This window comes from Oxyura jamaicensis, chromosome 2 (assembly GCF_011077185.1).
Source record: "Oxyura jamaicensis isolate SHBP4307 breed ruddy duck chromosome 2, BPBGC_Ojam_1.0, whole genome shotgun sequence".
Lineage (NCBI taxonomy): Eukaryota > Metazoa > Chordata > Aves > Anseriformes > Anatidae > Oxyura > Oxyura jamaicensis.
In genome coordinates, this window is record NC_048894.1 from 137292318 (window position 1) to 137318902 (window position 26585).

General features: G+C 42.6%; 1 protein-coding gene across 1 annotated transcript; it reads right to left on the reverse strand.

The window, feature by feature from the left end:
* Nucleotides 1-308: 308 nt before the first annotated feature.
* On the reverse strand, nucleotides 309-25870 carry YWHAZ (tyrosine 3-monooxygenase/tryptophan 5-monooxygenase activation protein zeta). The gene is made up of 6 exons (XM_035317556.1): nucleotides 25714-25870; nucleotides 23768-24073; nucleotides 8419-8542; nucleotides 4726-4889; nucleotides 4542-4637; nucleotides 309-1359 (listed from the first exon to the last, which is right to left on the reverse strand). The coding sequence occupies exons 2-6, from the start codon at nucleotides 24059-24061 to the stop codon at nucleotides 1300-1302; spliced, it is 738 nt and encodes a 245-aa protein (XP_035173447.1). The 5' UTR covers nucleotides 24062-24073; nucleotides 25714-25870; the 3' UTR covers nucleotides 309-1299.
* Between the last annotated feature and the right edge of the window lie 715 nt (nucleotides 25871-26585).

Below are 26585 nucleotides of genomic sequence, written 5' to 3' on the forward strand. Positions count from 1 at the left end.
CATTTTGCCATAAATCTGGGGACCACATGTTTTATTAAAGCACCTCCAGAGTACCAGGGAGAGAGTCAGAAAGCTCTAGCCACCTAAAAGCTGTAAATTAATTAGAGCAATCTAAAAATCTGATGTGATTTTGGCTTCCATGAACTTAACTATACCAATAGTTAATCCAATTTTGGCTTCCATGAACTTAACTATACCCTTAAGTGTGTATTAAAATTCTCCTTAATAAAAAGGCTCCCAAATTGACTTCATGTATAATACTTCTGTTATCCTAAGTGTGGAAAGAGATCACATGAAATCTACAAAGGTAGTTGAAAAGTCCATTCATAAAACTTTTATTCCACTTACATCAACTTAATACACATGTTCTGAACAGTTATGCTTGGATTGTTCATGAAAATTTCATAAGACATTAAACAAAGCTAGCCATCATCTCAAGTTATTTCCCTGTTAACTATTTTTACAGCACATGCATGTTAGGCAAGTATCAAAAAAAATCACAAAAGCAAAAAACCTAAAAAAGTTAAATACATGGGTTTTTGTTTTACTGCTGTGCTCGATATACAGTGTCATTATGGATATCAAGCAATTCATTTTTACTGCATCTTTACTTGTACATTTGTTCTTAGGTTGCTTAAACCATTTAAATACAAATAAAATGTGTAGCAAAAATAATGAAAGCAACAGCAGGTAACTTTACAAATAATGGAATGTGAACCGTTTCTCTGTCCTTCTCTAGAGAAAGCTGACTGGGTTATCAAACTGTCTTAAGGAACACTTCAGCTGCAGAGATGTACACTTGATTGGTCTGTTCCACAGATTTCACATGTTTACTTGACATGCAAGATCTATGGGACATCAGTTTGTTCGCAGCCCTGTGTGCTCCAGCTCGAGTACTCATGCTAACTACACCTGTGGCTGCAACCAATTATCCCTTTTTTCCACCGCGACAGACCAATATGCAAGCAGTCTTCTTTGCTTGACATAGAAAGCTGTTTTAACACTGGCCTTGTGGGAAGCCACAATGTACCAAAAGTACTATGCCAAACATGTAAAACTTGTATAAAAATTTCACAACCCTATATTGGCCACCTCAGATGAAAACAGATAAATTCCCCAAATGTTAACTGGCTCTATTCCCCTAATATTAAACAAAACCACATGGGAAATATAGAAATCCAAATAGAAGTAACATAAACCTGTCAAATCGTAAACAAAAACTATTCGTGGGACAGCATGGATGACAAATGGTCTACTGTGTAAATTTCAGAATGAGGCAGACGGAAGTTGGAAGGCTGGTTAATTCTCCCCTCCTTCTCCTGCTTCAGCTTCATCTCCTTGGGTATCCGATGTCCACAACTGTTTGGGGAAAAAAATGGAGTAAAACGGGTAAGATATTAATATTTACAACCAACAACCGATGATTATTTGAGAAGCCCACTTTCTAATAATATTGTAAGAGGTCATACTAAGCACCACGGGGGGATAAAAAGCACATTTAATATATTTCTCTTTGCAGGAAAGCAGAAGTAAACGGCTATTGCTTCTACACAAAAGAAAATATAAATCTAGTGCTAGGTGACCCAACCCTACGGTGCTTTTAATGAAGATCATGAACAGTCAAAACCAAAGTCTTGTATTCACAAGGCTCACCAGAACATGACTGCAAGCAGGCCAGAGTCCCACCTACAGAACAGATGCTTGAGAATAAGGAACTAACAACACTTGGTTTCACGTGGGGTTGTACTTTCTCCTCAAGTGAGCTTTATGCATCTTTCTGAAGAAAAAGCTTCAGTAAAGGTGTCTTTCCACATCCAGTGGCAGAGTGAATGCTACCTTTTCTTCAGAATAAGCATCTAAAGATTTTTTTAAACCAAGATATTCCACTAAAATCACTGTCCCTTGGCTCTATTCAGTTAATGGATCCAAAATGTGCTTAATGGTAGGCACAGAGCTTCTAAACTTGGAGGGCAGTGGAAGGAGGGAAGAAAAATCAGGCTAAACATGCTGTATGTACCAAACCCTATTTTCAGCTCCATAAAAATCACATTAAGGAGCTATATATCAAGAGTAAGTACCACTAAAGAAGCTAAGCACCAGTTCCAGGGCAACAGCCAGGGCAAATAAGTTATTTTGTGAGCCAAGTCTTTCTCCACACTGACTGCTTCCGAACTATTCCCAGCCCCATATGATTTGTAATCTCTCTCCATGGACTTAGAGCAGCCTTAACTGAATCCTTCATGCTCTATGGCATTAGGTGGTAACACGTGATAACAACTTAATTCTTTGTCCACCCACATTTTAGCATTGGTTTGGGATCTACCAATAATTGTAGGTCCTACATGATGCTAAAAAAATTTCAACACCAGAAACATTTTACCCTTTCCAGAAGCACAAGACAATGCAAAGACTTCAGCAAGACTGTATGTTCTTACTCTCTGGACATATCTGCACTAAACATTCCTTGCTGAAGACATTTAGCAAGTTAATATACTGGAGACAACAACATACCGGTCTGTTTCAAGCCTGCACTACATTCAAATCCATTATTCCCAATTTCAGTGCTACTCCATGCATTTATAAGGAACAGTCAGCAAGAAGAGCTTTTAATCGGAACTTTATCGGGTGCTTCTATCCCAAATCCTCACCCCTAGAACATCTAGAGTTATGTACATACCTTTATTCACTAAATAAAAAGAGCCCAGATGGTATAAAAAGAAGGATTACCAATTGAAAGCAGAGTTTAAATAATCCGTTGGGGGACCTTTAGGGGAAGGGAAATGGGGAAAGATTCCACACCCCCCACCTCCCAGCCCAGTAAAACAAGTTTTGACCTGATATATTAAACAGTCCTCTGAACACTTCTCTACCTTCAATCCCCCCTGAGAATGAACACAGTCTCTTCTTCAGCCAGACGAGACAAAGAATCATCAGCTGAGGAAACTGCTACTGCATAAAATTGATCAGCATGCTGAATCCCTGTTAAACCTGTTAAAAGCCTACATCCAAAAGAGTGTAAGAGACTTGCATAACTAGTAGAACTTTTCACATTTATGATTTTAATTGCAGTCTTTATCAGTCACACATATCAGAAGTTACTTTCTACCTCAAGAAGAGGTAGAAAACCATGGAATCATTGTGAGAGCAATACTCACACAGGTCACACCACACTCAATGTTTAAGGTGAGACACATCCATCCATTCAGGGACATGGAATCTTGCAGCTATCTACAGTTTTCTCCCTTATATTAACTGTCAGGGCCCTACTCTAAGAATAGATTTACTATGGTATCTCAGTCCAACTTTTGCTCTTGTATGAAGCAAGATGCTTTCCAACTGCTGTGACAAGCTTTACATTATTTTCACTGGAAAGCTAGCAATTAAAGTCAGCTTCTATTTTCTGTTTCAATAGGTCTCTCATTCAGAGGACAGCTCTTGAGCAATCTCACCCAAGGGACAGCACGCGCACACACACGCACTGAAAGCAAGGCCAATCCTCTGTCTGTCTCCATTACAGAAGTTGAGAAATCTCTGCCATTTGTTTTGTAAGCAACAGCTGGAACTATCACATGTAATTTTCCAGTAGGATTAAATTGCCATTCTCGTGGAAAAGGTTCCAAGAAATAGGCAAATAATGTGTTAGAAACAGAAATAGAAGGTATGGCAGCTCCAATTTTATGCAACTGTACAACTTTACTTGTAGTTACGGTAAAAGGAGTCCAGCTATTTTGCTGTCTCCAATTCCAGATGCATTGAACACATGAACAAGGGGTTACATTTGGCAATGAGAGGTGCTTCTTATTTTTCTACTCTTGCTTGCAGTTCTCCCTTTTGCTCACAAGAATACCATGAACTATGTCATTAATTATGGTATTGCATGCTTGCTTACATTTACTGTTTCATTTAGATGTTTATCTTTGCCAGTTTCAAAGTTCAAAATAGGTTAAAAACCACACACACACAATGAAGATTTTGATTACAGCAGAGTCCAAGTCAAAAGGAATTAATATGGTTTTATAACTTCCCCAGAAATAGCCTGGCTAGCATTGATTCCAATTTCAGCTTCACCAAAATTAAAAACAACACCCTACTCCCTCACCGCCCCCCAACAGACCCTTAAATGGGCTTGCTAGCTTTGAGTTTTCACATAGGGTCTACTCCTTACACGTGCAATACTCAGAGCAAGCGATGTGAAACTTGATGGAAATTTTGAGGTGGCAAATGTGACTGTATTCTCTAACGCTGTTACAATAAAAGAAAGCATCGTCACTGGTCACAGTCCCCATACCACATCACTTAAACACGCTAAGTTACTTGAATTAACAAAACAAAAACGTGGTGAATCTGTCTTCTGCTAGAAAAATGTGTTATGTTAATTTGCCCGTAGACACGAGATTAGGCAGGAGAAAAAGATGTAGCTCAGACACATAATGTAAGCTTGCCTGCAAGTAACAGCTCCACAGTTAAGAATGAACAGGACAACTAAGTGTTGTAAAGACCAACCCCACTATCAGTGATACGTAAAATTCAATGATACTCACTGTCAAGTTGTCTCTCAGTAACTGCATTATTAGTGTGCTGTCTTTGTATGACTCTTCACTTAATGTATCAAGTTCAGCAATTGCTTCATCAAAAGCCTACAGTTAAACAAACAAACTTCATTAGACACATGACAAAAGGTTATATAAATAACAGAAGTGGGATTTTCCACCCCCATAGACCTACCGTTTTTGCAAGGGAACAGGCTTTCTCCGGGGAATTGAGAATCTCATAATAAAACACAGAGAAGTTTAGAGCCAGACCTAATCTGATGGGATGTGTTGGCTGCATCTCCTTTTTACTGATTTCAAAAGCCTCTTGATACGCCTGTTGTGATTGCTCCACTATCCCTTTAGGGAAAAAAACCACACACACAAAAAACAAGTAAATAATTCAAATACTGTATTCAGAAATACAATAAGAACTGTGTTCATGCTTGCATGAACAAAGTATGTTAAGAGCCAACGCTTGTGAATAAGCACTTTACTTAACAAGTTGTTTTATAAAGATGTTACTAAACCAAATTTTTAAATGGGTAAAAAAAAAAAAGGAAGTTGCCACTAAATCCTAGGTTAGAGCATCACCCTGTCACACTGTGACTATCTGCAAATACAATCAAATGCTTACAGCACGTTTACAGTGCTTAACAAATAGAAAACCTACTGCCTAAATGGAAAAGGTACAAAGTTGAAGGCTTAACTACACACAGGCTTGATGTAATACCACAATTCCAATAAATACTGCAAAGAGATCCACATTTGAGTCACAAGAAGCCCTGATTACCTTTGCCTATCTTGCTGGATCTTTTCTGTTACAGTCATCTGTGAATTCCCATTCAAGCTGCTTGGCAAAGGTGAAGTGGCATACCTAAGCCTGACTCAAAGAGGTATTTTCAAAAGCTTACACCGTAGCTCTCTCCAGTGCAGATATGGAAAGTGATATTTTTTTTAACCTAACTTACAACTTCTAATACCTATAAATTTTGAACTAAAGGCCAAAAGTTACCCATTTGTTTCTTTTTTTTTTGAGGTTAATTTACAGACTAGTTTTTAGAGATTTTTTTAATTCAGTTGTGTAAGTTACAGGAAAAAAGTAGGAAAAAAATGGAACTATACAGTGTATACTAAGATGGAACTGTTCCAGACACCATTCTCACTGAACACACTTGAGCTTATGAGCAGACCAGGTCTGCAGAAGTCAGAGATCATGGTCCAACGCAATTTACAAGTTGGACTATGCCCTTGATGACTGCAGGAGGTAAAGTGCGAGACACTGAGAACAAAGTCACCATTGTTCCCCGCACTCTCAAAGATTGTTAATAGCAGCTGAGAAAAAGGTGTGCAGGAAGGAATTCAATTCAGATGCAAAAGGATTCACATCCTAACATTTCTAGATCAAGCCAGAAATGCATCCAGCGTGATGTCTGCAAGAGTGCCAGTCACATATCCAAAAATAAAGAAAGCAATCTTTAGGTTAAGGACTCAAAAATATCACTGCTTATGTCAGTAGCACTCAATCCAAAAATAACTGAACACCAATATCCAGGATGGCTATGCAATCTCAGTTGGTTCAGCTTTATGAATTCACTAAAATTAAAGCATCATATCATCCGCTTCAGTGTGGAAGAGGAAGGACACTCCCTGCACAATTATTCAGGGCTCTGTCCTCTCTTCACTTACTACTAATAATGGAATGCTTCAGGAGAGTCAGACAACCACCAGGCCACCTTGAAAATCACCTGAAGTTAGCTCATTACAGTTGAGAAGAACTGGTTCTACAAGAAGTTAAATTTAGAAATAGTGGGACGTGTTTTACTCCTTCCGTAATGGAAAAGAGTTAGAGAATGGTGCTGTTTATGAAAGCCAGAACAAGTACCTTGCAAAATAAACACCTTCAAGAAATGAAGGTAAGTGCTTTATTTTAAATATTTTTCTTTAACATAAATAACTTCAAAAAAGTACTTTTTTTCCTTGTTTGACAAGAGTTACCTTTTGAGTACTGATTCATGGAATGAAGAGCAGAATTAGATATATTCTATTTATTTTAAAATCAGTAACCCAGCATAAAAAGGCCGCAATATTTTCAACCTTGTTCTCCTCAGACATTGTAAAACTCCAAAGTTCAAGGCTAAAACAGTAGGGTAAGGTTACCTGCTTGACATTCCTGTCCACTAAACAGCTAAAAGAAACCCCAGTCAATACAATAACTTATGAAAACAAAAATCCAGTTCCTAGAATTGGGAGCTTTATACCGATACTGCATTATTCTGCAAAAGGCTGAAAGAATCCTGTTGAACTGAACAGCCACTATTTCCTAAAAAACAATTATCGGTTGCTCTTCTTCAATGTTACCCATCACAGACAGCATGCAGGAAGAGCCTGCAAGATGAAACGAAACACCTACAAAAAAAAAATCTTCAGTTTAGGAGCCATAGCAACTGTGAGCCACTGTGCTTTCAATATGTTTTATTTATCTGTTAAGTCAAAACCCACTAAAAATTGCTCAGCCAGGAGATTGGGTTGATTAAAAATGAACTTTAAAACCACACGAAGCAGAGATTTTAAGAGTTTAATTTTATGGCCTGCAACTTAATCCTCACCGGAGGAGAATACCATACCTTCCAGGTCTGTAAGCAAGAGATCACTAAATGGAACATAGATACTTCAGGACTGTGACAGTACAGACCACGGGTTACACGTACAATTCTGCAGTCACCAAGGCTGGGTCAGCTCACATGCAGTAAGCATCAGAAGTCAAATCAAGCCCTATTTAACCAAGCCTCAGGAACTTTATTGAATTCCCCATTATCTAGCATACTGGGGAAACTGGGCTACCATAAATAATATGGATATAACAGATATGAGGCAAGGCAAAAGCAGACATCTACTCCCTTAAAATTATTCCATTTCACCTCTATTCCATGCTCAGCCTAGTTTCTGTGAACCCATGTAAAAAGATGTCTACAGTTTCCTATCTCATCCTGAGAGGGCTTACTAGGCTGAGAGCAGTGTAAGGCAACCAGGACTTCACACATCTCAATTGCACTGAATTTAGTAAAAATGTCCGCAAGGAAACAGCTCAGGCCCGGCAGAACTTGTAGTCTGGGCTCTGTGCTGAAGAGAACTCTTCAGAGCACTAAACTGGCTCCAGGAAGTGATTTAGCACTGCTCACAAGCTCCATCTAACGTAATATATCCTGCACAGAGTTAACGTGTTATAATACTACAATATATTAGGTGGCTTAACTGCTGTAGTTAAGTACCTTATTTTAACTTTACTAACCACACTTAGGTGAAGGCAACTTACCTGCAATTAGGACAAGCTGCTTAAGTGAAGATATAAGCAAGTTTAGGAAATTAAAATCCATTTGGAGATTAAACTATCATGGCTATAGAACAACAAAACAGAACCTGACAGTACCATTTATTTCATTAATCCTGTTCTTCTCCAGGTGTATTGTAGTCTTTGATCACTGAACCTATGCAGATGTTTTTTGCAAATGCAGAGCTAGCATGAAAAAGACTTCAAAAAGCTACAGGCTGATTGACTCCCTGTGAAGATGTTAACAGTACTCAGACAGCCAGGAAAAAGATACACGAGCCCATATTACAATAAGGTAGATGCCCATATGCAGAAACTGGAATTGATTTCCAGACTTTGTGACTGAACATCTGATCCCTGCTTCAAGCTGCGGAGGCGCACAGAAAGCTTCATAACTCATTTGAAAGCCAGTAACCTACAATTTCTTTAGAAAACAGAAAGCTTATTACTAAAGAAATTTACAGCCCAAACAGAAGTATTCCACAACTACAGTAGTGTCACTGTTCCCCAAAAGCAATCCAATCTGACAAAACGTGGTGACAAGCTGCCATACAATACCTTTCTTGTCATCTCCAGCAGCAACCTCGGCCAAGTAACGGTAGTAGTCGCCTTTCATTTTCAAATAGAAAACTTTACTTTCTGCTTGCGAAGCATTGGGGATCAAGAACTTTTCCAACAGAGACTAAAACAGAAACAAAGAACATAGTGTTGTGAACATGCGTACTCGTACAGCTTGGTGAACCAACAGTTCAGTTACACCACCACCTGTCTCATAGTCAAAACAGCTTTACTTTTTGCCTGTTTTCTTCACATCTTACATAGCACAGTCAGTTAAGGGGAACATGTCCTGGATCACAATCCTAGGTACCAAAAAGGAAAGCTCCATGCTGTGGCCCCATGGGGAGAACAGGAAAAAAGGCTGGGTTAGCTTTGCAGATCAGTCTTGAAGAACCACAGGAAGGGTTCCTGTTGTCTTGACAAAAATAAGGTAATCCAGAGTTTGGGCACAGCATACACAATGGAAGAAAGTCTGCATCCACAGGTGATAAAGGGATTCAAAACATCAGCTGCCAAATCAGAGACCCAAATACCTTACACAGACGGGCAACAGGAACTAGGGCAGGCTAATGAGGCTGTTTTTAAAGTTACAATTAACTAGAACTCTACACTGGAATCACCCAAAAGAAACTGCAAGGTGAACCTGGATCCATGCATTTCTCAATAGTTGGGTAGCACTGAGGAGGATCAGCTATTTGACTACATGCTGCCCTAACAGGTACTCCCATCCCTTCCAAAGCAAAGGGTAGCTCTCTGAAGTCACCCCACCAAATCCTCCCTGTAGGCTGCCAGTTAAGACCAGGTTTTTCTAGATTATTCTAGCTGCTTATTAAATTAACATAGCAAGTTCCCAGCTGAGGCAGTCATGTAATTTAGCAAGAGTTCTATTATGATGAAAAGAAAGAAAAAAAAAATCACTAGCTCCAACACATTTAGTCAAATTAAGGTACAAGCCTGTCAAACTTCTTGATAGTGAGTGCTTGAAGTCAGACTTTGAAAGAAAAGCCAGTTATTTAAAAGCCAGGAAAAAAAAAGTGCAGAAGTGCTCTTGAATACTGAAAATGAAATCAGAAGCTGTTACATAAATTTTGCTATGGCTACACAGCAAACAATTTTTTTAAAAGAGGTCTCAGTAAGAATTTTTGGGCGTCGCTTTTCACTTTAAATTAGAAGAATGACATTTCAGTTTTGCTTCACTGTTTTTAGTTCATCTTTCCAGAAATATGGCTGCCTTACAGTACTTTCCTCTAGACTTGCACTGTTACTGAGTGTCTTACATTATGCTCTCTTGGGACAGGCTTAACTGGACTACAGTAAGCTGGAACCAGTGTGCTGCAACCCAACACAGGCACCTGCGGTCAGTAAGTCAGTGGACACCAAGCTACAGAAAACTGTTATTGACTGAAAGAGCAAGACAGACCAAGACCATGCAGGGAGACCTCAAAATACACTGTTTTGTCCTTGCTTCCTGCCTGAATGATAGCAGAGACAAACCTTTGGCAACAAAGAAAAGCTAAGACAAGCAAGTCAGCAGCAGAAGTATTTCTCTGGAGCCAAACGAGGAGCCAAGGTGCTGCCTACCCAAGGCACCCACCTGGAGGTCACACCAGCACATGAGGAGAAAGGTTCGGTGCCACCGCTGCCCCAGCATGGCTGGCACGAAGCAGAAGGCTGTCAGGTTTGTGGGTCACACACTTTGGCTCTCTGTCACTACTTATACGCTCTGCTCTCACCATCGCAGAACTTCAGGGTTTGCAGCTATGACATTCTTCATCAGTGCCAAGCAGCTCTGACTTCAATGACAAGTGAAGGTTCCTAGCTGCTGAGAACGAGGCTTATTAGGCTGTCTCTGCAGGGCTGCAATTAAGCCAGGTGTGTCAGGCTGCACCTACCCCCTGGCACCACGGGGAGCTGCCCTCCTTCTGTACCCTCCATTAAGCAGCCAGACCAAAACATTTGCAGCAATTCTAGAAACAGAAGTTATTCATCACCTGTATAGGAAGTTGACTGAAAAGTACAGCTCCACTCACTCCCACGGCAGCATCTAAACTCTCAGACCTGAACTCTACTTTGGTCCCAAATGAGGTCAAGTTGTTGGCCAACATCTAACTGAAGGGGTGGATTGCACCAGCAGACATAGAGGAGGGAAGACTACCACTTAATAAAGTCTTCATAATTAGATAGAACCTAGCAGGGCAACAGCAGCTTGGATAGTGGGTAAAAAGTGTATTTGAAAAGGGTTCTAAACCCAAGTTGACTTAGGAAGACAGAGGAACCAAGGAAATCCCTTTAAATAGCTATTCATACAGCATAACCTACACAACGAGTCTGACTGCATGGGTAGCTTGCTCCTGTCCGGGTGAAAGTCTTCTCCATCCAACCACCACATAGGGCTGCTAGGCCACCTGTCTTTGGGAGAATTTTATTGATGCTGAATACTTCATAAACAGTAACAGCAAAACCTGAAAGCAGACTTACATCTAAAAGATGGTCTGTAAGATTACTGAAAGGAGATCCCTCCCCTCTCAAGAAATATATCAACAGCGCTACCAGTGCTTCAACTACTCCACTTGAATATATCAACTGGTAAAGGAGAAAGAAGGTAGGTATATGACAATGGGTGGTTATCAGTGTAGTGCTGATCACCACATGGGGCACTGAAGTGCTAAAAACTAGTCCAAGACAGGGCCAGCATAATCCCTAATTAAGAAGTTTGTTAGGTAAGTCACATCACTGCAATGTACGCAGTGTCCTGACAACGAAAGGACGTCCCATATAGCAAGGGTACATTACATCTATATGGTACATTGCTCAGTTGTCGTGCACATTCAATATATTCTGGTAATATGCCAAATTTCTGCCCATTTTTGATTTTTTTTATATATAAAAAGTATTATATATAACGTATATTGAAGTATGCACTAACTACACCTCCATGGGCAGTTACTTACAGTGCTGGAATGAGAATCTAGGAGAAACAATTTTTCTCCCAAATCTACCCCTCTTCTAAGCCCCCTCACCCCGCCCAGCTGCAATTGCCAGAGCTTTTAATTTGACAGCAAGAGCATTTAGCTGCTGTGAAACAAACCATGGCATTGTAGCCAAGCAGACAGAGATGCAGCAGCATCTCAGAGTGCTGTACAGCAGAAACCTGTAACAGCTTGTGCAAGTGCTTTAAATACTTCTCATATCAAAGTCACAAGCAGTCTTTCCAAAAAGATTCTCAATGGAAACTTACTTTTTGGGTCTGTTTTAAAACATACATGCATTAAATTTTAATATTGAGTCTTATAAATCCACTAGCAATGAAAAGCTCGGGCTCCAACACGTCACTGCTGGCAGTAATCACAGCTGCAGATAACACGTTGGTCCTCTGGACTGGTAGAGAAAGTGCGTTCAGACTCAAGAGATGCCAACTATGCTCAACGCATACCACAGATAAGCAATCTCACATATTTGGTACATTCCCCCACCCCCAGTAAGTATGCAGCAGAGAAAGTCTTTGTCTCGAAGGATGTAACAGACTGCATCAGCACAAATTTATTATTCTACCAGCGAGCTTCAGTTCTGGCTTGCATTAAGAACTAAATGAGAAAGATATTTATTTTGTTCCTTTCTAATTATGTTCTTTAGCCAGAGCAGGACCCATTCAACAGATGGCAATGCTAACCACAAGCACAAGGCGTTTTGAGCCTACTTTGATGAAAGGCCCCATGGACTTGTTCCTGTGGTTTTGCAAGATAGTCTTAAAGGTAAGCGTTAGACTCAGGAGTACGAAGGAAGCACCACAGTAGTAATTCAGTCTGAAAGAAAAAAACAACAAAAACAAACCCTCTACAAGAAGTCTGCCTCCTTCTGCAAGCATACAGACTTGAATTTGTCAAGTTGTGGCGAGAACTTCAGTTGAAGACAGGAAGCCAACCCAAGACAACTTGAATAGTCTTTTCCTTTCACAAGAAGCCTCAAAATACCTTTCTTTTGAAAGTATTTGCTTATCTTTGACAAATGACTTGTGCAGGCCAGAAGACCATTCCCAAACCCACCATAAGAGTGCTAAAATCCATGCCTCAGTTTTTTGTTCCATTGCTCGTAGCCCTGCATGCACTTCCTTTTAATAAGGGCTCAGTTTCAGTACGTGTTGTCTGGAATCTTTAGATAATTCCTGAAGCACTTGAGGACTGCATCAACAGCTCCATTTTCTATTCAAGATATTCCTCTCCTGACAAACAGGTCGTAAGAATAAAGTCACCTGATTCTACAGTAATATAATTGTAAATGAGCAGGTAATGTATACATTTTTTTAAATACCAGCAATTAACTACAAGTAAGATAAATAGTTGAGTAAAAACCTTTAGAAATATCAAAAGAAAATAATTGCTTCTGCACAAAAGAACCAAGCTTAAGAGAGGCAAAACCTGAAAGGAACACATTGAAACATAGTAGCTAATTTAAACAGTATCAGTTTTGCTCAGAGCTAACATGGCAGGTCTTTTGTTTTCAAGCAGTGTCAAAAGCCATCTGACACAGCTAAGCCATTATTGCTACTTTTGGAGATAAGTTACACAGGAGAATTTGCTGAATTTTAATCCACTCAATTTGTGGTATATGGCATAGGGCTGAAGAACATATGGAAGGACTTTATCTTTTTTTAAATTCGCCCAGAAGGCATGAAAGAAACAGCGTGTCTCCTTTAAGCTCAGCCTGAAAACCTATTTCTTTGACATTTCTTATTAAGTGTCAGTGGCCTAATTTCACGATGTAGGCAGCATGCCATTATCTTTCCTCAGGAGCACAACATGAGTGCTGTGTTTTCTGCAAGAACACAGGGGTGATTGCCCTGGAAGACAGGACTATTCTGTCCACTAACCCACCCGCAACAATGCCCCAAAGAGGCTTCCGTCAGAAAAACATACAAAACACAAGGAAATACCATGCTTCCGTTGGCCTCCATCGATGCCTAGGGACTTCCTGAGCCAGATGCGGTTTCTGAGTGTGGTAACCTTCAGCAGGCTGCTTGTCCACATTCTACACGCTTGTCCAAACTCCCTTTAAATCAACACAACCTTAAGAGCCACAGTACTCTGTGTCAAGGAAGCTGCAGATATGTGTCTATAAGGAATTGTTACTTTTGCCTTAAACCACTTTAATTTTAGAAAAAAGCTTATAAAAGCATTGGTGCTCAAGTCCACCTTTCTTTTAGAAGGCCACCAGATAGCTTCAGGCCATTTGAAGAGTTTACTGTTTCCAAGCTAGAATCAAAAGCCCACGCTGCACTTCCACACCATTCAGGCAGCTCTTTACTTTGTGGTCTACAACGGAAGGTGAGTAGCGGAAGAGGGAAAGATGTGGAGGATGTTAGGAGGGCAGCAACCAGCTGAAGCCCTGTGGTTGAACAAGCAACAAAGTACAGTTGACTGAAGACCACTGAGTCTCCTGAATTAGCTCTTGAGATGTATCGATACACTTACCAAGTGCAACCCTGAGAGTACACAGCTCCTCTTGTGTTCCAGACCTCCCAGGGTAACAACTGTTCATTTCTACAGATGTAGAAATACTTTACAGAGGTAAAGTATCAGGTGTAACCAGGCAAACATTTAACACACTGATTCCGATCAGGTACACACCTGGAAGGAAGAACTACACACACGTAATCCCAAGCAGAGTCAACTAACCAGAGTAGCAACTGCAGAACATCTTGGTTAAACTACTCCCCAGATACTTCTATTTTGATGCCAAAATTAAAGTCAGTCACGTGTGATGGGTAAGTTCACATACCTATTGTTCCTACAAAAGACTAACGTTTGGTTTTCTGTGCACGTGTGTTTTGTGTCAGCACCCCAGCTCGAAAGTCACACAGGTTATGAAATGATCCGTGCAGTTAGCCACCCTGCACAGATCTGTGTACCCACTACAAAGGGTTCAACCAAGCCATCTGTGGCCAGCAGCAGTTTTATTTCCAGACATCTGTCTGAATTGTTGGAGGAAAGTGACAATTTTTTTCTTTTTAAGGGGAATATTTTCAGACAATCCCTTTCCAAGGCCACCTTTTTTTTTTCTTTTTTCTTTTTTTTTTTTTTTTTTTGAGGCAGGCCCATTAGGATGCTTTTGATCACAGTTCTACCTACAGCTCAGGATCAGGGCTTTGCAACTGCTGCCTCACTGGTGACCTCCCGCTCTCTTGGGAACAAACAACAAACCACCACAAGAGGACTGTTCTGCTGTCAGCCTTCTACTCTGGCCAACAGCAAAGCCTCTTGTTTAAAGTCAGCTAAAGATTTCCACCTACTCATTTGCACAGCAGAACAGCCATACAAGAAGACCTGTCAAATACCACTGGCTGCTGTTGCACTGGAGAGCTGGCTGGTAAAACAGCTGCTGAAGAAGGAAACAAGCCTGCTGCTTGTCCTCAGTTACAGTTTTCCCCTCTTCCCATCAAACCAGCTGCCCACACAGGCAGCGGTAGGTTGAAAAACGCAAGGAAAGACAAGGTGAGAATAATGAGCCTGAGCAGGGGAAGGATTCAGGATTTGGGACATTGGGACAAAAGGAAGAGCAGGACTCCTGGAGCTCATGCAACAGTGGGAGATGCAAGGTGCACAGGGACACCTGGGACCAGTAAGAACACAGAAAAAAGCACACAGTTACAGCAAAGCAACTGCTGATCTGGTGAAGATCTGAAGGGGGAAAGTGAAGGAGACAGTCCTGAGTAATAAGAGGATAACTGACAGAGCTAAAAGACTACTGGAGAAAAGGGAATTCTGTAGAGCAGATAAGGACTGGCAAGAACTTTTAGCTTATGCAAAAGATGCTGTTAAAAACAGTCTAAATACGCTTCTGTAGAACAGAGAACAAAAGCAGTGTCACATGTGGGCAATCGGAGGAAGACACGAGAGAAATAAGTAGGACACCCAGAAAAAAATCACCCTCATGCTCACACATTTGCTGGGATGTGGCACTCAGCAAGAAGTAGGTGTATGCACCAGAACACCTAGAGGGCGTTCAGAGGGAAGATCTGGCTCTTACAGCCACACAGCCCTCTGTATGAAAAGAAAAGCAGGGGAACTGAGGCACCAGGGAGCAGCATCTTCCATACCACACTTCCACAGCCAGACCTGTAGCTCTCCTTGCAGACCTGCCCTCCCCAGCTCGTTCCTTCTACCTCTCTCCTCTCCAGCTAGTATTGGTGGCACAGGGAAGAGGTACACTGAATATCAGGATATACTCTCGGAGATTATCCCAAAATTATTCACTCTTTCATACCAACCATTACAGATTTCTACCAAAGCGTGCTACAGAACACAAGACAGTGAAGGAATCGAATTCTGATACATAAGCAAAAATACCTCTCCAGTTTAGTAACCAAATTTGAGAAAAGTCATACAGAAGGCAGCAGCCAATAACCCACTTTAATCCTAATTATTTTTCTTGTTTTCCTTTTGTTGAGGCATTGCTACAGGCAATAATACACAAAAACAGTCTTTGCTGAGAACCGAAGTCAATATGCAAAATTTCCCTGCTTTTTTGGCATCACCTCAAGTTTATTTCTTGACTGTTGTGGACTTGCAACAAAAAAGCACAGTGCCAAGAGCACAGATCATTATTCCCTAAAAAACAAACAAACAAAAACCAGAATACCTTCTGAGAAGCTTGTGTTAATACAAAATTGAAACCAATTGGGTTGGATGAGAATTTCTGCTGGACAGGTAGGCCTACATGACAAGCTGTCCTGGCTGTACTCCAAGCCAGAGCACACATTCCAGCTGTCTTGAGCTTCTCCAGTTTTCTTCTCTGAAGAGATACTATTAAACCCCCCAGAAACATGATGTAACACTTTTTATCCTTGTAAGAAACAAAAGAACAAGCTATCCCATTTAGCAGTCTCTGAGCAGACCTGCAATGTGAAAGGTACCGCATTATACAATGTGCCTATTAGCAGTTCATTACAGCATAGGATGCTAATATTAGCAAAAATGTCATTTTAGCAATGTAAGCCCACTCTGCCCTAGGAGCTGACTGATTAGGGACTGAGTAACTTAGATTCCTGTTGTTAAATATTTTGTTACCTGCATGATCACAAAGGGTAGTAACAACCAGGAAAAAAACCTGCTAAATTATTTGATCGGGATTAAATCTGATCAAAAAGGAATTTACTGTTTATCTCAGCAGCAGCACGACTTATTTTTACTCTTCACTAGAAGGGGCACAGCCAACCTTCTGCCAGATTTCAAGAAAAAATAGGCAACTATGCAAGAGCTGACATTCAATAAAAAACAAGGTTAAGAGGTAATCATCATCTTAAAGTTACTCCGTCATATTTAACAGCACAAAGCTTTCTCACAAACTATTTCAAAATGGTAGCCAACTACTGCCTGAAGAGATGAGCACATTCAGGTTAGCATCCAGGAGCTGCTTTGTCTGCCTACAGGAAAAAAAAAAAAAAAAAAAAAAGAAAACCAAACTAAAAAAAGACAAGAGTTTGAGAACTGGTTTCAGAAAAGTGTATTTCTGTCACATGCATGGTAACAGGACAGAAGTTTCCATATAAAACCAGAGATAGCTTGGCATCTGCTTATTACAGATGAGCAGAGATGGTGCACCAACTCTGCTCATGTTTTAGATGTTGTATTTCTACCACTTATATCTTCCTCAGGCCCAGCAGTAGCAGGCATCTTACCTTAGCAGTGTTTCTACTGGCAGCCTCCTGAGTATCAGTGAAACGAGCACACCTAGCAGCTTCAGAGTTGCAAGTGCTTGCGTGAAGGTTTGTTTCTTCAACAGCAAGGAGGAGAGCATTTGTTATAAGCGACTAAAACTGAACAACTTGGTTTTACTTTGCTGCTTAAAATTGTGTACCACTTCCAAGGACATAAGGCACACAAACCCTCAAGGCTGCTTTCAAATAAGAAAGTTACCTGGATGCTCCCGAACAGCATGAACCCTATTTACAGTTCTTAGTTTTTGTTTTAAATCAAAGGCCATTATTAAGCATTAATGTGAAGTGAAATTAATACAGCAGACCACTGGTTGCAGTAAAGATTTGCTGTATTTCCAAAAAATTCAAGAGACGGATACCTGCATATATGTATACACACACACGTGTGTGCATAACTAATAGAAGTGTCACAGGTAACTGCATATTTAAATACTCCTTTGCATTTGTGCAGAGCACCATAACCAACTTCATGATAAACGGGTGCTTCGAAAACATCTATCAACGTTACAGATGCAATTCTTGCTAAGATTAGTAAGTGCTGTCTCACCTTTGTTCATGCAGCCCAACCATCAGTAAGTTACAAATGCTGGAATCAAGAAAGTCCTCTCAAAAATGAACTGAAATTCCATGCATTTACAAAGAATTACATGAACGATGTAGAATAAAGCATTAATTTCACATAACTGACAACTAATTGAAATTATCAAAATAATATTTGAACTTGTCCACGATGTTTTAATTCTGTCATTCAAAAGCTTTTTAACACATTGCTTTTTTTTAAAAAAAAAGGGAAATGGCTCTAGTTTAGGCAGTGCTTTCGCCACTGCAGGAAAACAAGGACAGAAACAAACACCTGAAGGGGTGTAGCTACAACTAGGGAAGTGATTAAAGGATTAACCAAGTGAAACCATGAGGTTGATACAAATAGTCTCAGCCTCCTCCCTTCAAGGTAGTTGAACAATTATACCAGCTGAAACTTAACTGAAAAAGCTAGACTTGGAGAGTAATTAAAAGCTTTAATTATAACCATCTTGGGAAGGCATAAACCCTATTTTCTGCTCTGCAATATATAAAAAATTATTCAAATAAATGATTTTTGAACCAGAGGTACTGACTTACTTCACATACCTCCACTAGCACATTACTAGTTATCATCTTTCAAGTTTAAAAACAGGAGATGATATCCAGAGTTTTTCATCCATGTTTAGGCTCCATAGTCCAGCACATGGACATGCTGAAATGAACCAGGGGAGGCCACCAGCCTAATTATGGGGCAGGAGCACATGAAATACAAGGAAAGGCTGAGAGCTGGGTTTGCTCAGCCTGGAGAAAATCAACGGATCTTACTGCTGTGTACAGCTGACTAGAGAAGATGGAGCCAGACTATTCCAGAAGGTCTCCAGTTAAAGAAAGAGACACAGCAAAGGAGCTGGAGCATAAGAAGTTTTGACTGTATAAAAGCAGAAAAAAAGTATAAATTTAATGGTTACACTTACAGCGTAACAAATATTACAAAAGGCTGTCCTCTCAGAGAGGTTGTGCAATCTCCGTCCTTGAAGATATTCAGAATTTGACTGGACAAGACCCTGAATGTGATCAAACAGTATCTGTTTTGAGCGAAGTTGAACTAAATGGCCTGCCTTCAAACCTATGTAATTATTCAACCAAAGCAGCTTAAAATGACCTGGAACAAGTTCTTCAAGACAAAGACTTGGTGCATGCAACTCCTAGATTTCAAAGTTAACCATCCTTCAAAGAGCTGCTTTTTGCAGACAAAAGTTTCTACTACCTCTTCTTTTTTTCCCGCAAAAGAACTTCTGATAAAGGGCACAGATCTTAAAGGCAGAAAAATGAAAAAAATAAAAAGTTAAATCTGAAGGAGCCACAGAACTAAACATGGAAATATTCAGCCAAAATTTTTGTTAGCATCTACCCTGTGAAAATATCTGAAGGTTGTACTGTATCTCACTGTGGCTCAAACAATCCACTTGCCTGCTCACTACCACCGCTCTATAGGTTAGCTGTGCCCTGACCGTCAGGAAGACGCACTGGGTTTTAAGAACACTCCATATTTACACATACCTTCTTATAGGAGGGAAGACTAAGTTTCCTTATCCTATCATTTAGGAGCTAGCACACAAACAGGTTTTATAGATGTTGAAATAGTAACCTATTAGGTGTTTGCAGGCATCTAGAAAATAGTCTCAGAGGAATTTGTGAGTAGGACAGAAACAGGCATTAATTCTGTGGTATGTTCTTTAAGAAGGCATTTAGATGCGTTCTGAAAGGAATTACACGCTCAGCCCCCAGTGAACTGCAGCCCCACAACAGGTTACTAAACCTTCCCTCAGTCCCTTATGGAAGATTCCAGATATTTCAGACCCTCCCCTCCATACATATGGAAGAATTGCAGACCTAAAGTCACTTGGCCGAGATATTTAACTTTATCACCTTCCCTTTCCACAATAACCGCTGTTATGGATGTTTTTCTCTTCTACAGAATGCAAAGAAATCCAGCTAGGTACACAAAGAGCACCATTTTATGCTTTTGAGCATGAAGTCAGGAAGAAATAAAACCTGGCGAAGCAAGCAAGCCATTTGTCTTGGTTGTCCTGAACAGCACCTTTATCCTTAAGCTTTTCTGGCAGCAAGGGGAATGCAGCGTAGCACCTATGTGCAACAGTGACTCTCGAGAGGTGAATGGGAGCCAGGGCTTCAGGAAGCACTCTACACCTCAAGAGGAATAACCCAAAGGGAAAAGAAATAACAAAACAGAGCGCTTGTGCACTGCAGGCAAAGATTCATTTAAGGTATAACTGTGGGGGAGACAGGTCACCCAGAAGACTGGGCACAGGAGACAAATATGAGAAAATCACAAGATGTTTCGGAGGAAATGGAAGGGACTGTGCTGCCATATGTGCCAGCCAAGAGATCAGACGTAACTGTCTAGAGTTACTCCCATAGTAAACTGCAGAATGCTACTCATGCTGTAAATTATTAGTTTACATTTAACTCACATCAGAGACTGCCTGAAAGCTAGCAGTAGCTTAGGGCTCCAGAGAATATGCGAGCAGTAAGAAATAACAGATGCTAGCTATGCAAAGACCCCTCCCCGTATTCTTCTCTGTATTTCAGAATCCTTATTAGCTGGAAAATTCATCTTACAACAAATTTAATGGGAACCACTTCAGCTACAGTTCTGTTTCCCTTTAACTGAAAAAGGCTTTATGAAGAAAATCCACACCTGTTCAAGTAACTTCTATTTTTATTATGGAAATGACAAATAAAAGATTATTATACTGCTATTTCAGACAGACCCCTCCTTCTACCCCAGAAAGTGAAACAGGATGTGAAGCACACACTTAGCTAACATGAGGAAAAGTACTTAAAAGCTTAATTTCCTGCATCAATATGAAATTTCTGAGGCTGGAAATTTTCTTTAATACTCATGTACATTTATGATGCTTGAATATGGCAATGCACTATCCATCCATGTCTTCCCCCACCAGTTGTATTATTCTTGAAGGGTTTGGAAAATCAGGCTTCATTGTTACAGTGCACGTAACTAGTAGCATGCATCATGTGTCACAATTACTCTCAGTTTATCAGTGCTACCAAAGGAACTAAAAATGAGGGTTGATTATAATATGCCTGAATGTATCTGTGCTTATCTGACAGAACTGGTGCTGGAACCAGAGGTTTTAGGTCTCTATTCATGCAGCAGCATGCTGAGGCTGCAGCAAGCAGAAGGATGAGTTCACCTGCTTAGAGAGCTGTACAAGTAGTCTGTAGAAAGATCAAGGAAGGGAAGATACAGAAGCAGCAAGGATGTAGATGCTGGCTTTTCTCTAGTGAGGTCAGTGCAAAGAAGAAAAACGTCTGGATCTGACCCACGTCACTGCTCATGTTGTTATCTCTTGATCACTAGCAGTTCCGAACCAAGAGAAGCCCAGCATTACTCTTATTCAGCCCATAAATTAGTAGGAGAGTTGGGAACAGACCGCAGTCACAGTTCGGCGTATCTACACCTACTGGCTTAGAAGGGCTGTTTCTTCCAACCCGCTACTAATTTGATTCCAACAAGTGAGGGAAGAGAGCGAGAAGCTTCAGAGGAGCCAGCTTTGGCTACATTTCACTTAAACATTCTCTTAATTTCCTCCCTTCAACACAGAAGTTAGGACTCCGGTCACTTCCACACTCGGCTGTGATGTAACTCTCCAGGGCATTAAATATTACTTAAGAGCCCAGTAGGCAATTGAAGACAACGGCTCAAATGGATCCACAGTCTTAATAAAGGATACAAACAAGTCTCCAACTTAAAAAAAAAAAAAATGGATAAGCTTCATGACTGAGAACTCTGAAAATGTAACACTTCAGGCCCTGTTAATGTCATACTTCATACCAATCGAGATTTGGTAAGCATTATTTTCCATTTCTGTGAGCAGTTACAGGCTGTGCAAAAACTATAGAGGATGTAAGAAAAAACTCCTAGTTCTACCTTTGCGTGTGGCATTGTGCAGATTCCTGTTCATAAAAATTACGTTATTAGACCTTTTTCTCTGGTAAAGCAACGTGGATTTCAAGTAAAGCAATGCTATCAGTCCTGTTACTAGGTGAGTAAGGATGTATGGGAACAAAGAATCAAGAATACATTAAGATATAAATTGAATCCTTCACTATAATTATCAACCTCAAATTTGGTATGCACCATCTGAAAACATTTTAAAATCCCATCACTTGAATACAAGAAGATTTTATTTTCTTTTTTAATCCTAAATCCAAAAAGTAGTTTTATTGCTGTTAATCACAGTCTGAGGCATTGTTCCATCTGGACAATACTTTTTCCTCAATCTATTAAGAAAAACCAGACTGGCAACACTGAAAATGAACAAGACATTAGCTGCCTAGAAGCTGTAACATGTCATAAAATAATATTTTTTTCAATGATTTACATATCTCTCATTAAGCACAGCAAAGAGAAATTCAAGCCTATTTTGAGAATCAAAAGATTTAACAAGATTCCCCACCCATGCTTCCCCCTCCCTGATTCATTAGTTGCTGCAGCAGCCTCAAAAACTTTGTTGTTTTAGTTCTTGTATTTAGCATGCACAATAAAAGCAGGCTAGTTTTGCCTCAATCTGGTTTCCATTATCAGAATGAAACTTAATTGCAAACACTTTGTTAAGTTCTATTAAAAAGGGGTTTCTAAGCCCAACGGCTTAATTTAAATTAATCCTTAAACCCACATGTAGTTTACAAAAAGAACTTCAGATCGCTCTGAACTGAAAGCATCCACCCCCGAGGACTTTCCCCGTTAATAAAATAAGTTAATAATAATAAAAAAGAAATAAAATTAGAAACGTCAGATTCAGATCCTTATTTTCCTGGCTTAAACTGATGAGTTACCACTTAACACGTGGAACAGCAAACCAGCTTTTTCCTATGCACAAGTTTGGCTTTTCCATTTTCACAGTGGAAGTTTAAGAGCCATCCCCACACAGAATAACAAAGCGCATGAAACTGGGTGTGTTACAATAACCGTGGAAGCCAGCCTAAGCTGGAAGCCAACGCTCAGAGCTCTCCATGCTGACTTTTACACACCCTTGGAGAACCAGTCTTCTAGAAGCGATCACCGCCTGTGCCGTTTCGCTATCTGACACGGCAAGCCAAGTTTATGCTACTCATTGGCATTAATTTTAGTTTGACATCAAGTCTTCGAGCATGTGCTCAGCTACAGACCGCTTCCCTGGATGTGTCATCCTGTCACTGCCAGGTATGTGATCCCCTGTCACACATGGGGTGACACAACAGCAGGGCCCACCGTCCAGGGTGAAATCCTACAGCTGACAGCAACATCTGCCCCGAGTGGTGGCAGGACAGGACGTCCATTGCTCGTGTGCTCACTGAAGCGTTACCGGCATATGCAGTTAAAAAAAAAAAAAAAGACAATGTGGAATAAGCATTTGGAAGAGGTTCAGATTTTATAAGCCAGGCTCCTAATGACAAATATAACGTTCCTTGGTAGGTACGTGCCCATTGTAACACAAGTGGGAGTCCTAGAAAATGCCTAACATGAACCCCTTTTCAGTTTGCTTCTAAAAATCTGAAGTTTAAGGGGGTATCATAGCTTTGCTACTGCCTCTTCCTGCAGACAGTTTTCTGCATGGCTGAGTCATAACTAACATTACATCATCTTACCCAGGGAGGGGCACAATTTCCGTCGAGTAAGAACTACCTCTTACAACTAGTGCAGTGCATTAAAGTTACAGGAATCAAAGCGATCCAGGACACCAGTACTGCAGGGGGGCGGGCTGGAGGAGAGGACTCCAAACCAAGCCCTGTCTACTTCAGCCTCAAAGAAATATTAGATATAAAGTAACAGTTATGGAAAGTTACCATAAGGTTTCAACATGTCTCCAAACACATTAGCATTGATAACTATGTTAATTTGTATATAAATGATCAATATATTAGAGGGAAAGAAGAGGGAGACAAATTTTAAATCCTGTCCTTCAGAAATGGCACAGGACACCACAGCTTTAATGAAGGAACAGACAGAAGCAGCCTTACAAGACCCACCACCATTTACCCTGCAACTGTAAGTAAAAATGGATCAACAGTTTCATTATTTCTCACCAGCACATCATTGCAGATGTCTCTTAGCTCAGTCTCAATTTTCTCTCTGTATTCTCGAGCCATCTGCTGTTTTTTCTCAGCGCCTTCCGTCTTTTGTTCAATACTTGAGACGACTCTCCAAGATGACCTACGGGCTCCTACAACATTTTTATAGGCAACAGAGAGAAGATTCCTCTCTTCGTTGGACAACTCAGCTCCTTGCTCAGTCACAGACTTCATGCAACTTGCCATGTCATCATATCTTTCAGCCTGCTCAGCCAGTTTGGCCTTCTGCACCAGCTCATTTTTATCCATGCTGATATGTTTCTAAAGAGGAAAAATAGTGAGGCATTATTCAGACACCGATTTCATGAAAAACATGTTTCAACTTCATATGCAGAGCCACCATTCTCTAATTAGCCTGGAATTGCACGAGGTACGGCTGAAATCTGGAATGCAAGGTGTGCAAGTGCTCTAACACTGGGACTGAAAGCTTACAGTCATTGATTCCTCCTGAAAAGCTGTTACCTTGTAGAAGCGATTACTTAAAAAAAATGCAAACAAAAGCATCCAAAGGTGAACTGGAAGCAAATCCTTCCTATCTTATGCAAATACAAGATCCCAGTTCTCTGCCACTCTCTCATAAGAGTGCATTCAAGCTGCAGCATCAACTGCATCTAATCACAAATACAACAAAACTGACAAAGAAAGCAGCCAATGGTGTTTTTTTCCCCACAAGAACAGATGAAATAAAGGCTAAGACGAACAGTACCATGCAACACTGTGCCTTAACAAGATCTTATGGTTATGTGCAGAAAAAACTGGCAGATGGATCTGCAAATCCAATCCCACATTGGATGCTGCAAAGCCAGAACCCAGAAAATACCTAAATTTCCAGGAGCACCCCTTTCAGCCACGCTAACCTCCTTTCCTGAAACGGGAGATGCTAGACCTTCTGACCCCTCAGCCTGAGAGGTTGTGTTTTTTGGAGACAAAAGGAAATTTTAGGGTTTAATAAATTACTTCAGCATCCGTATTTTAGATGGCAAGAGATAGATAAGATGCTTCACAACCTGCACCCTGTGAGGACTCCTCCAACCCAGCTCTGCTGCACGGGGATAACCGCTACCTTTGTTTTTTGGTCCATAGGAAAGACCCATCCTTCCTCACCCCCGACCTTTTATATACCTTGGCCGGGTCCTTCCCGAAGCCCTGGCAGCCCGTTTCGGTCTCCATCACCGTTTAAAGCCCCCTTATTCGGGCTGCTTCAGCACATACCCCGCTTAAAGCTCACTCCATCCAAACCATCTCGCTTCCCACGCGCGATAACCCCGTGGGGCAACAAAAAAAAAACCGGCAGGGCTCAGCCCCGGCACTGGGGGGGGGGGGGGGCACCACCCCTAGCGGGGAGCCCGGCGGCGGCTGCGGGAGCCATTTTACAGGCGGCTCCGGCCGGGGGTGGCGGTGGGGGCGGGCCCGCCCTCCTCAGGCTGCCCCCGGGGGGGTGCTCGGAGGGGCTGGGGGGGGGATATGGGGGAGAGGAGGGCACAAGGAGGGGGGCTCCGTGAGATGGCGGCCGGGGGCGGCCCCTCGGGATGGCCGCGGGGGCACCGAGCGCCGCGCCTCGCCCCGCCGCCTTTGTCATGGCGGCTCGGCGCCGGAGCCCTGCCCACTGCGGGGCGCCTCCAGCCCAGCGCCGCGCAGGAGGAGGAGGAGGAGGAAGAAGCGGAGGGGGTGCCCCCCCTCACACACACCCCGCCCGGGGGCAGCGTGAGGCGGGGAGCGGCCGTTACCGCCCGCCGCGCCCCGAGGGGGGGCTGAGGGGAAGCGGGGGGGGGACCCCCGGGGCCGGCCCCACCCGCCCCCCAAGGGACCGCCGGGCTCCCCCCCCCACCCCCTGCAGGCCCGGAGGGGGCTCAGCGGTGCCCGCCGGGCTCGGCCGGGCGCGGGCGGCGGGGCCCCGTTACCTGCGCGAGGCGGGAGCGGTGTGTCGGGGCGGGCGGCCGGCGCGGACTGTGCGGGGCTCGCGGCGCTGCAGCCTCTCTCCCTCCCCTCCCCTCCCGAGCTCAGCGCCGCGCACAGGCGCCTCGGCCAATCAGCGCGCCGCCAGGCGCACGGCCCGTGACGTCAAGCGGCGCCATGGCAACGGGTAAGGCGCGGGCACGAGCCCCGCGCCCTTCCCCCGGCAGCGCCGCGCAGGGCGGAGGCCCCGGCGCCGGGGGCGCGCGTCCCCCCCTCACCCCCCCCCCTCCGTCCCCCGTCCCCTCACACACCGCCGTTCCCCCCCGGTCCCCTCACACACGGCCATAATTCCCCCCCCGCTCCCTCACACACCGCCGCAGGGCCCCCTGCTCGCCTCAGGGCCGGGCCGGGCTGAGGGGAGGCGAGGCGGCGTCCCGCCCCCTCAGCCCCGGCCGCTGTCACTCCGCCAGCCCGCCCGCCCCGGGGACACCGCCGGGGTGTCGCCCCCTCCTTGCCCCAACCTCCGCCGCCCTTTTGTGTTTGCCCCCTGTGGAAAACCAGTGTAAAAACCCAAAATTTGTCGCAAAGCACAACACCCTCTTCTGCTCCCCCTCACGGTGGCGGTGGGGGCACAAAATGGCCGGGGGCAGGTCCCCGGGGGAGCTGCTGTGGGGGCTCCGCGGGACCCCCGGCCCCGTCAGGGAGCCCCGGGAGTGCTGAGGGGGCTCCCGGAGACCCCCGGCGGGTGGGGTCCGGGCCCTGCTCAGCCTGGGGAAGGGGCCTGAGGGTCCTGAGAAGGTGCTGGGAAGGAGCAGGAAGAGTATGGGAACAGTAAATGTTGGGAACGCTTTTTGTGTGTGAAACAAAGTAAGATGAG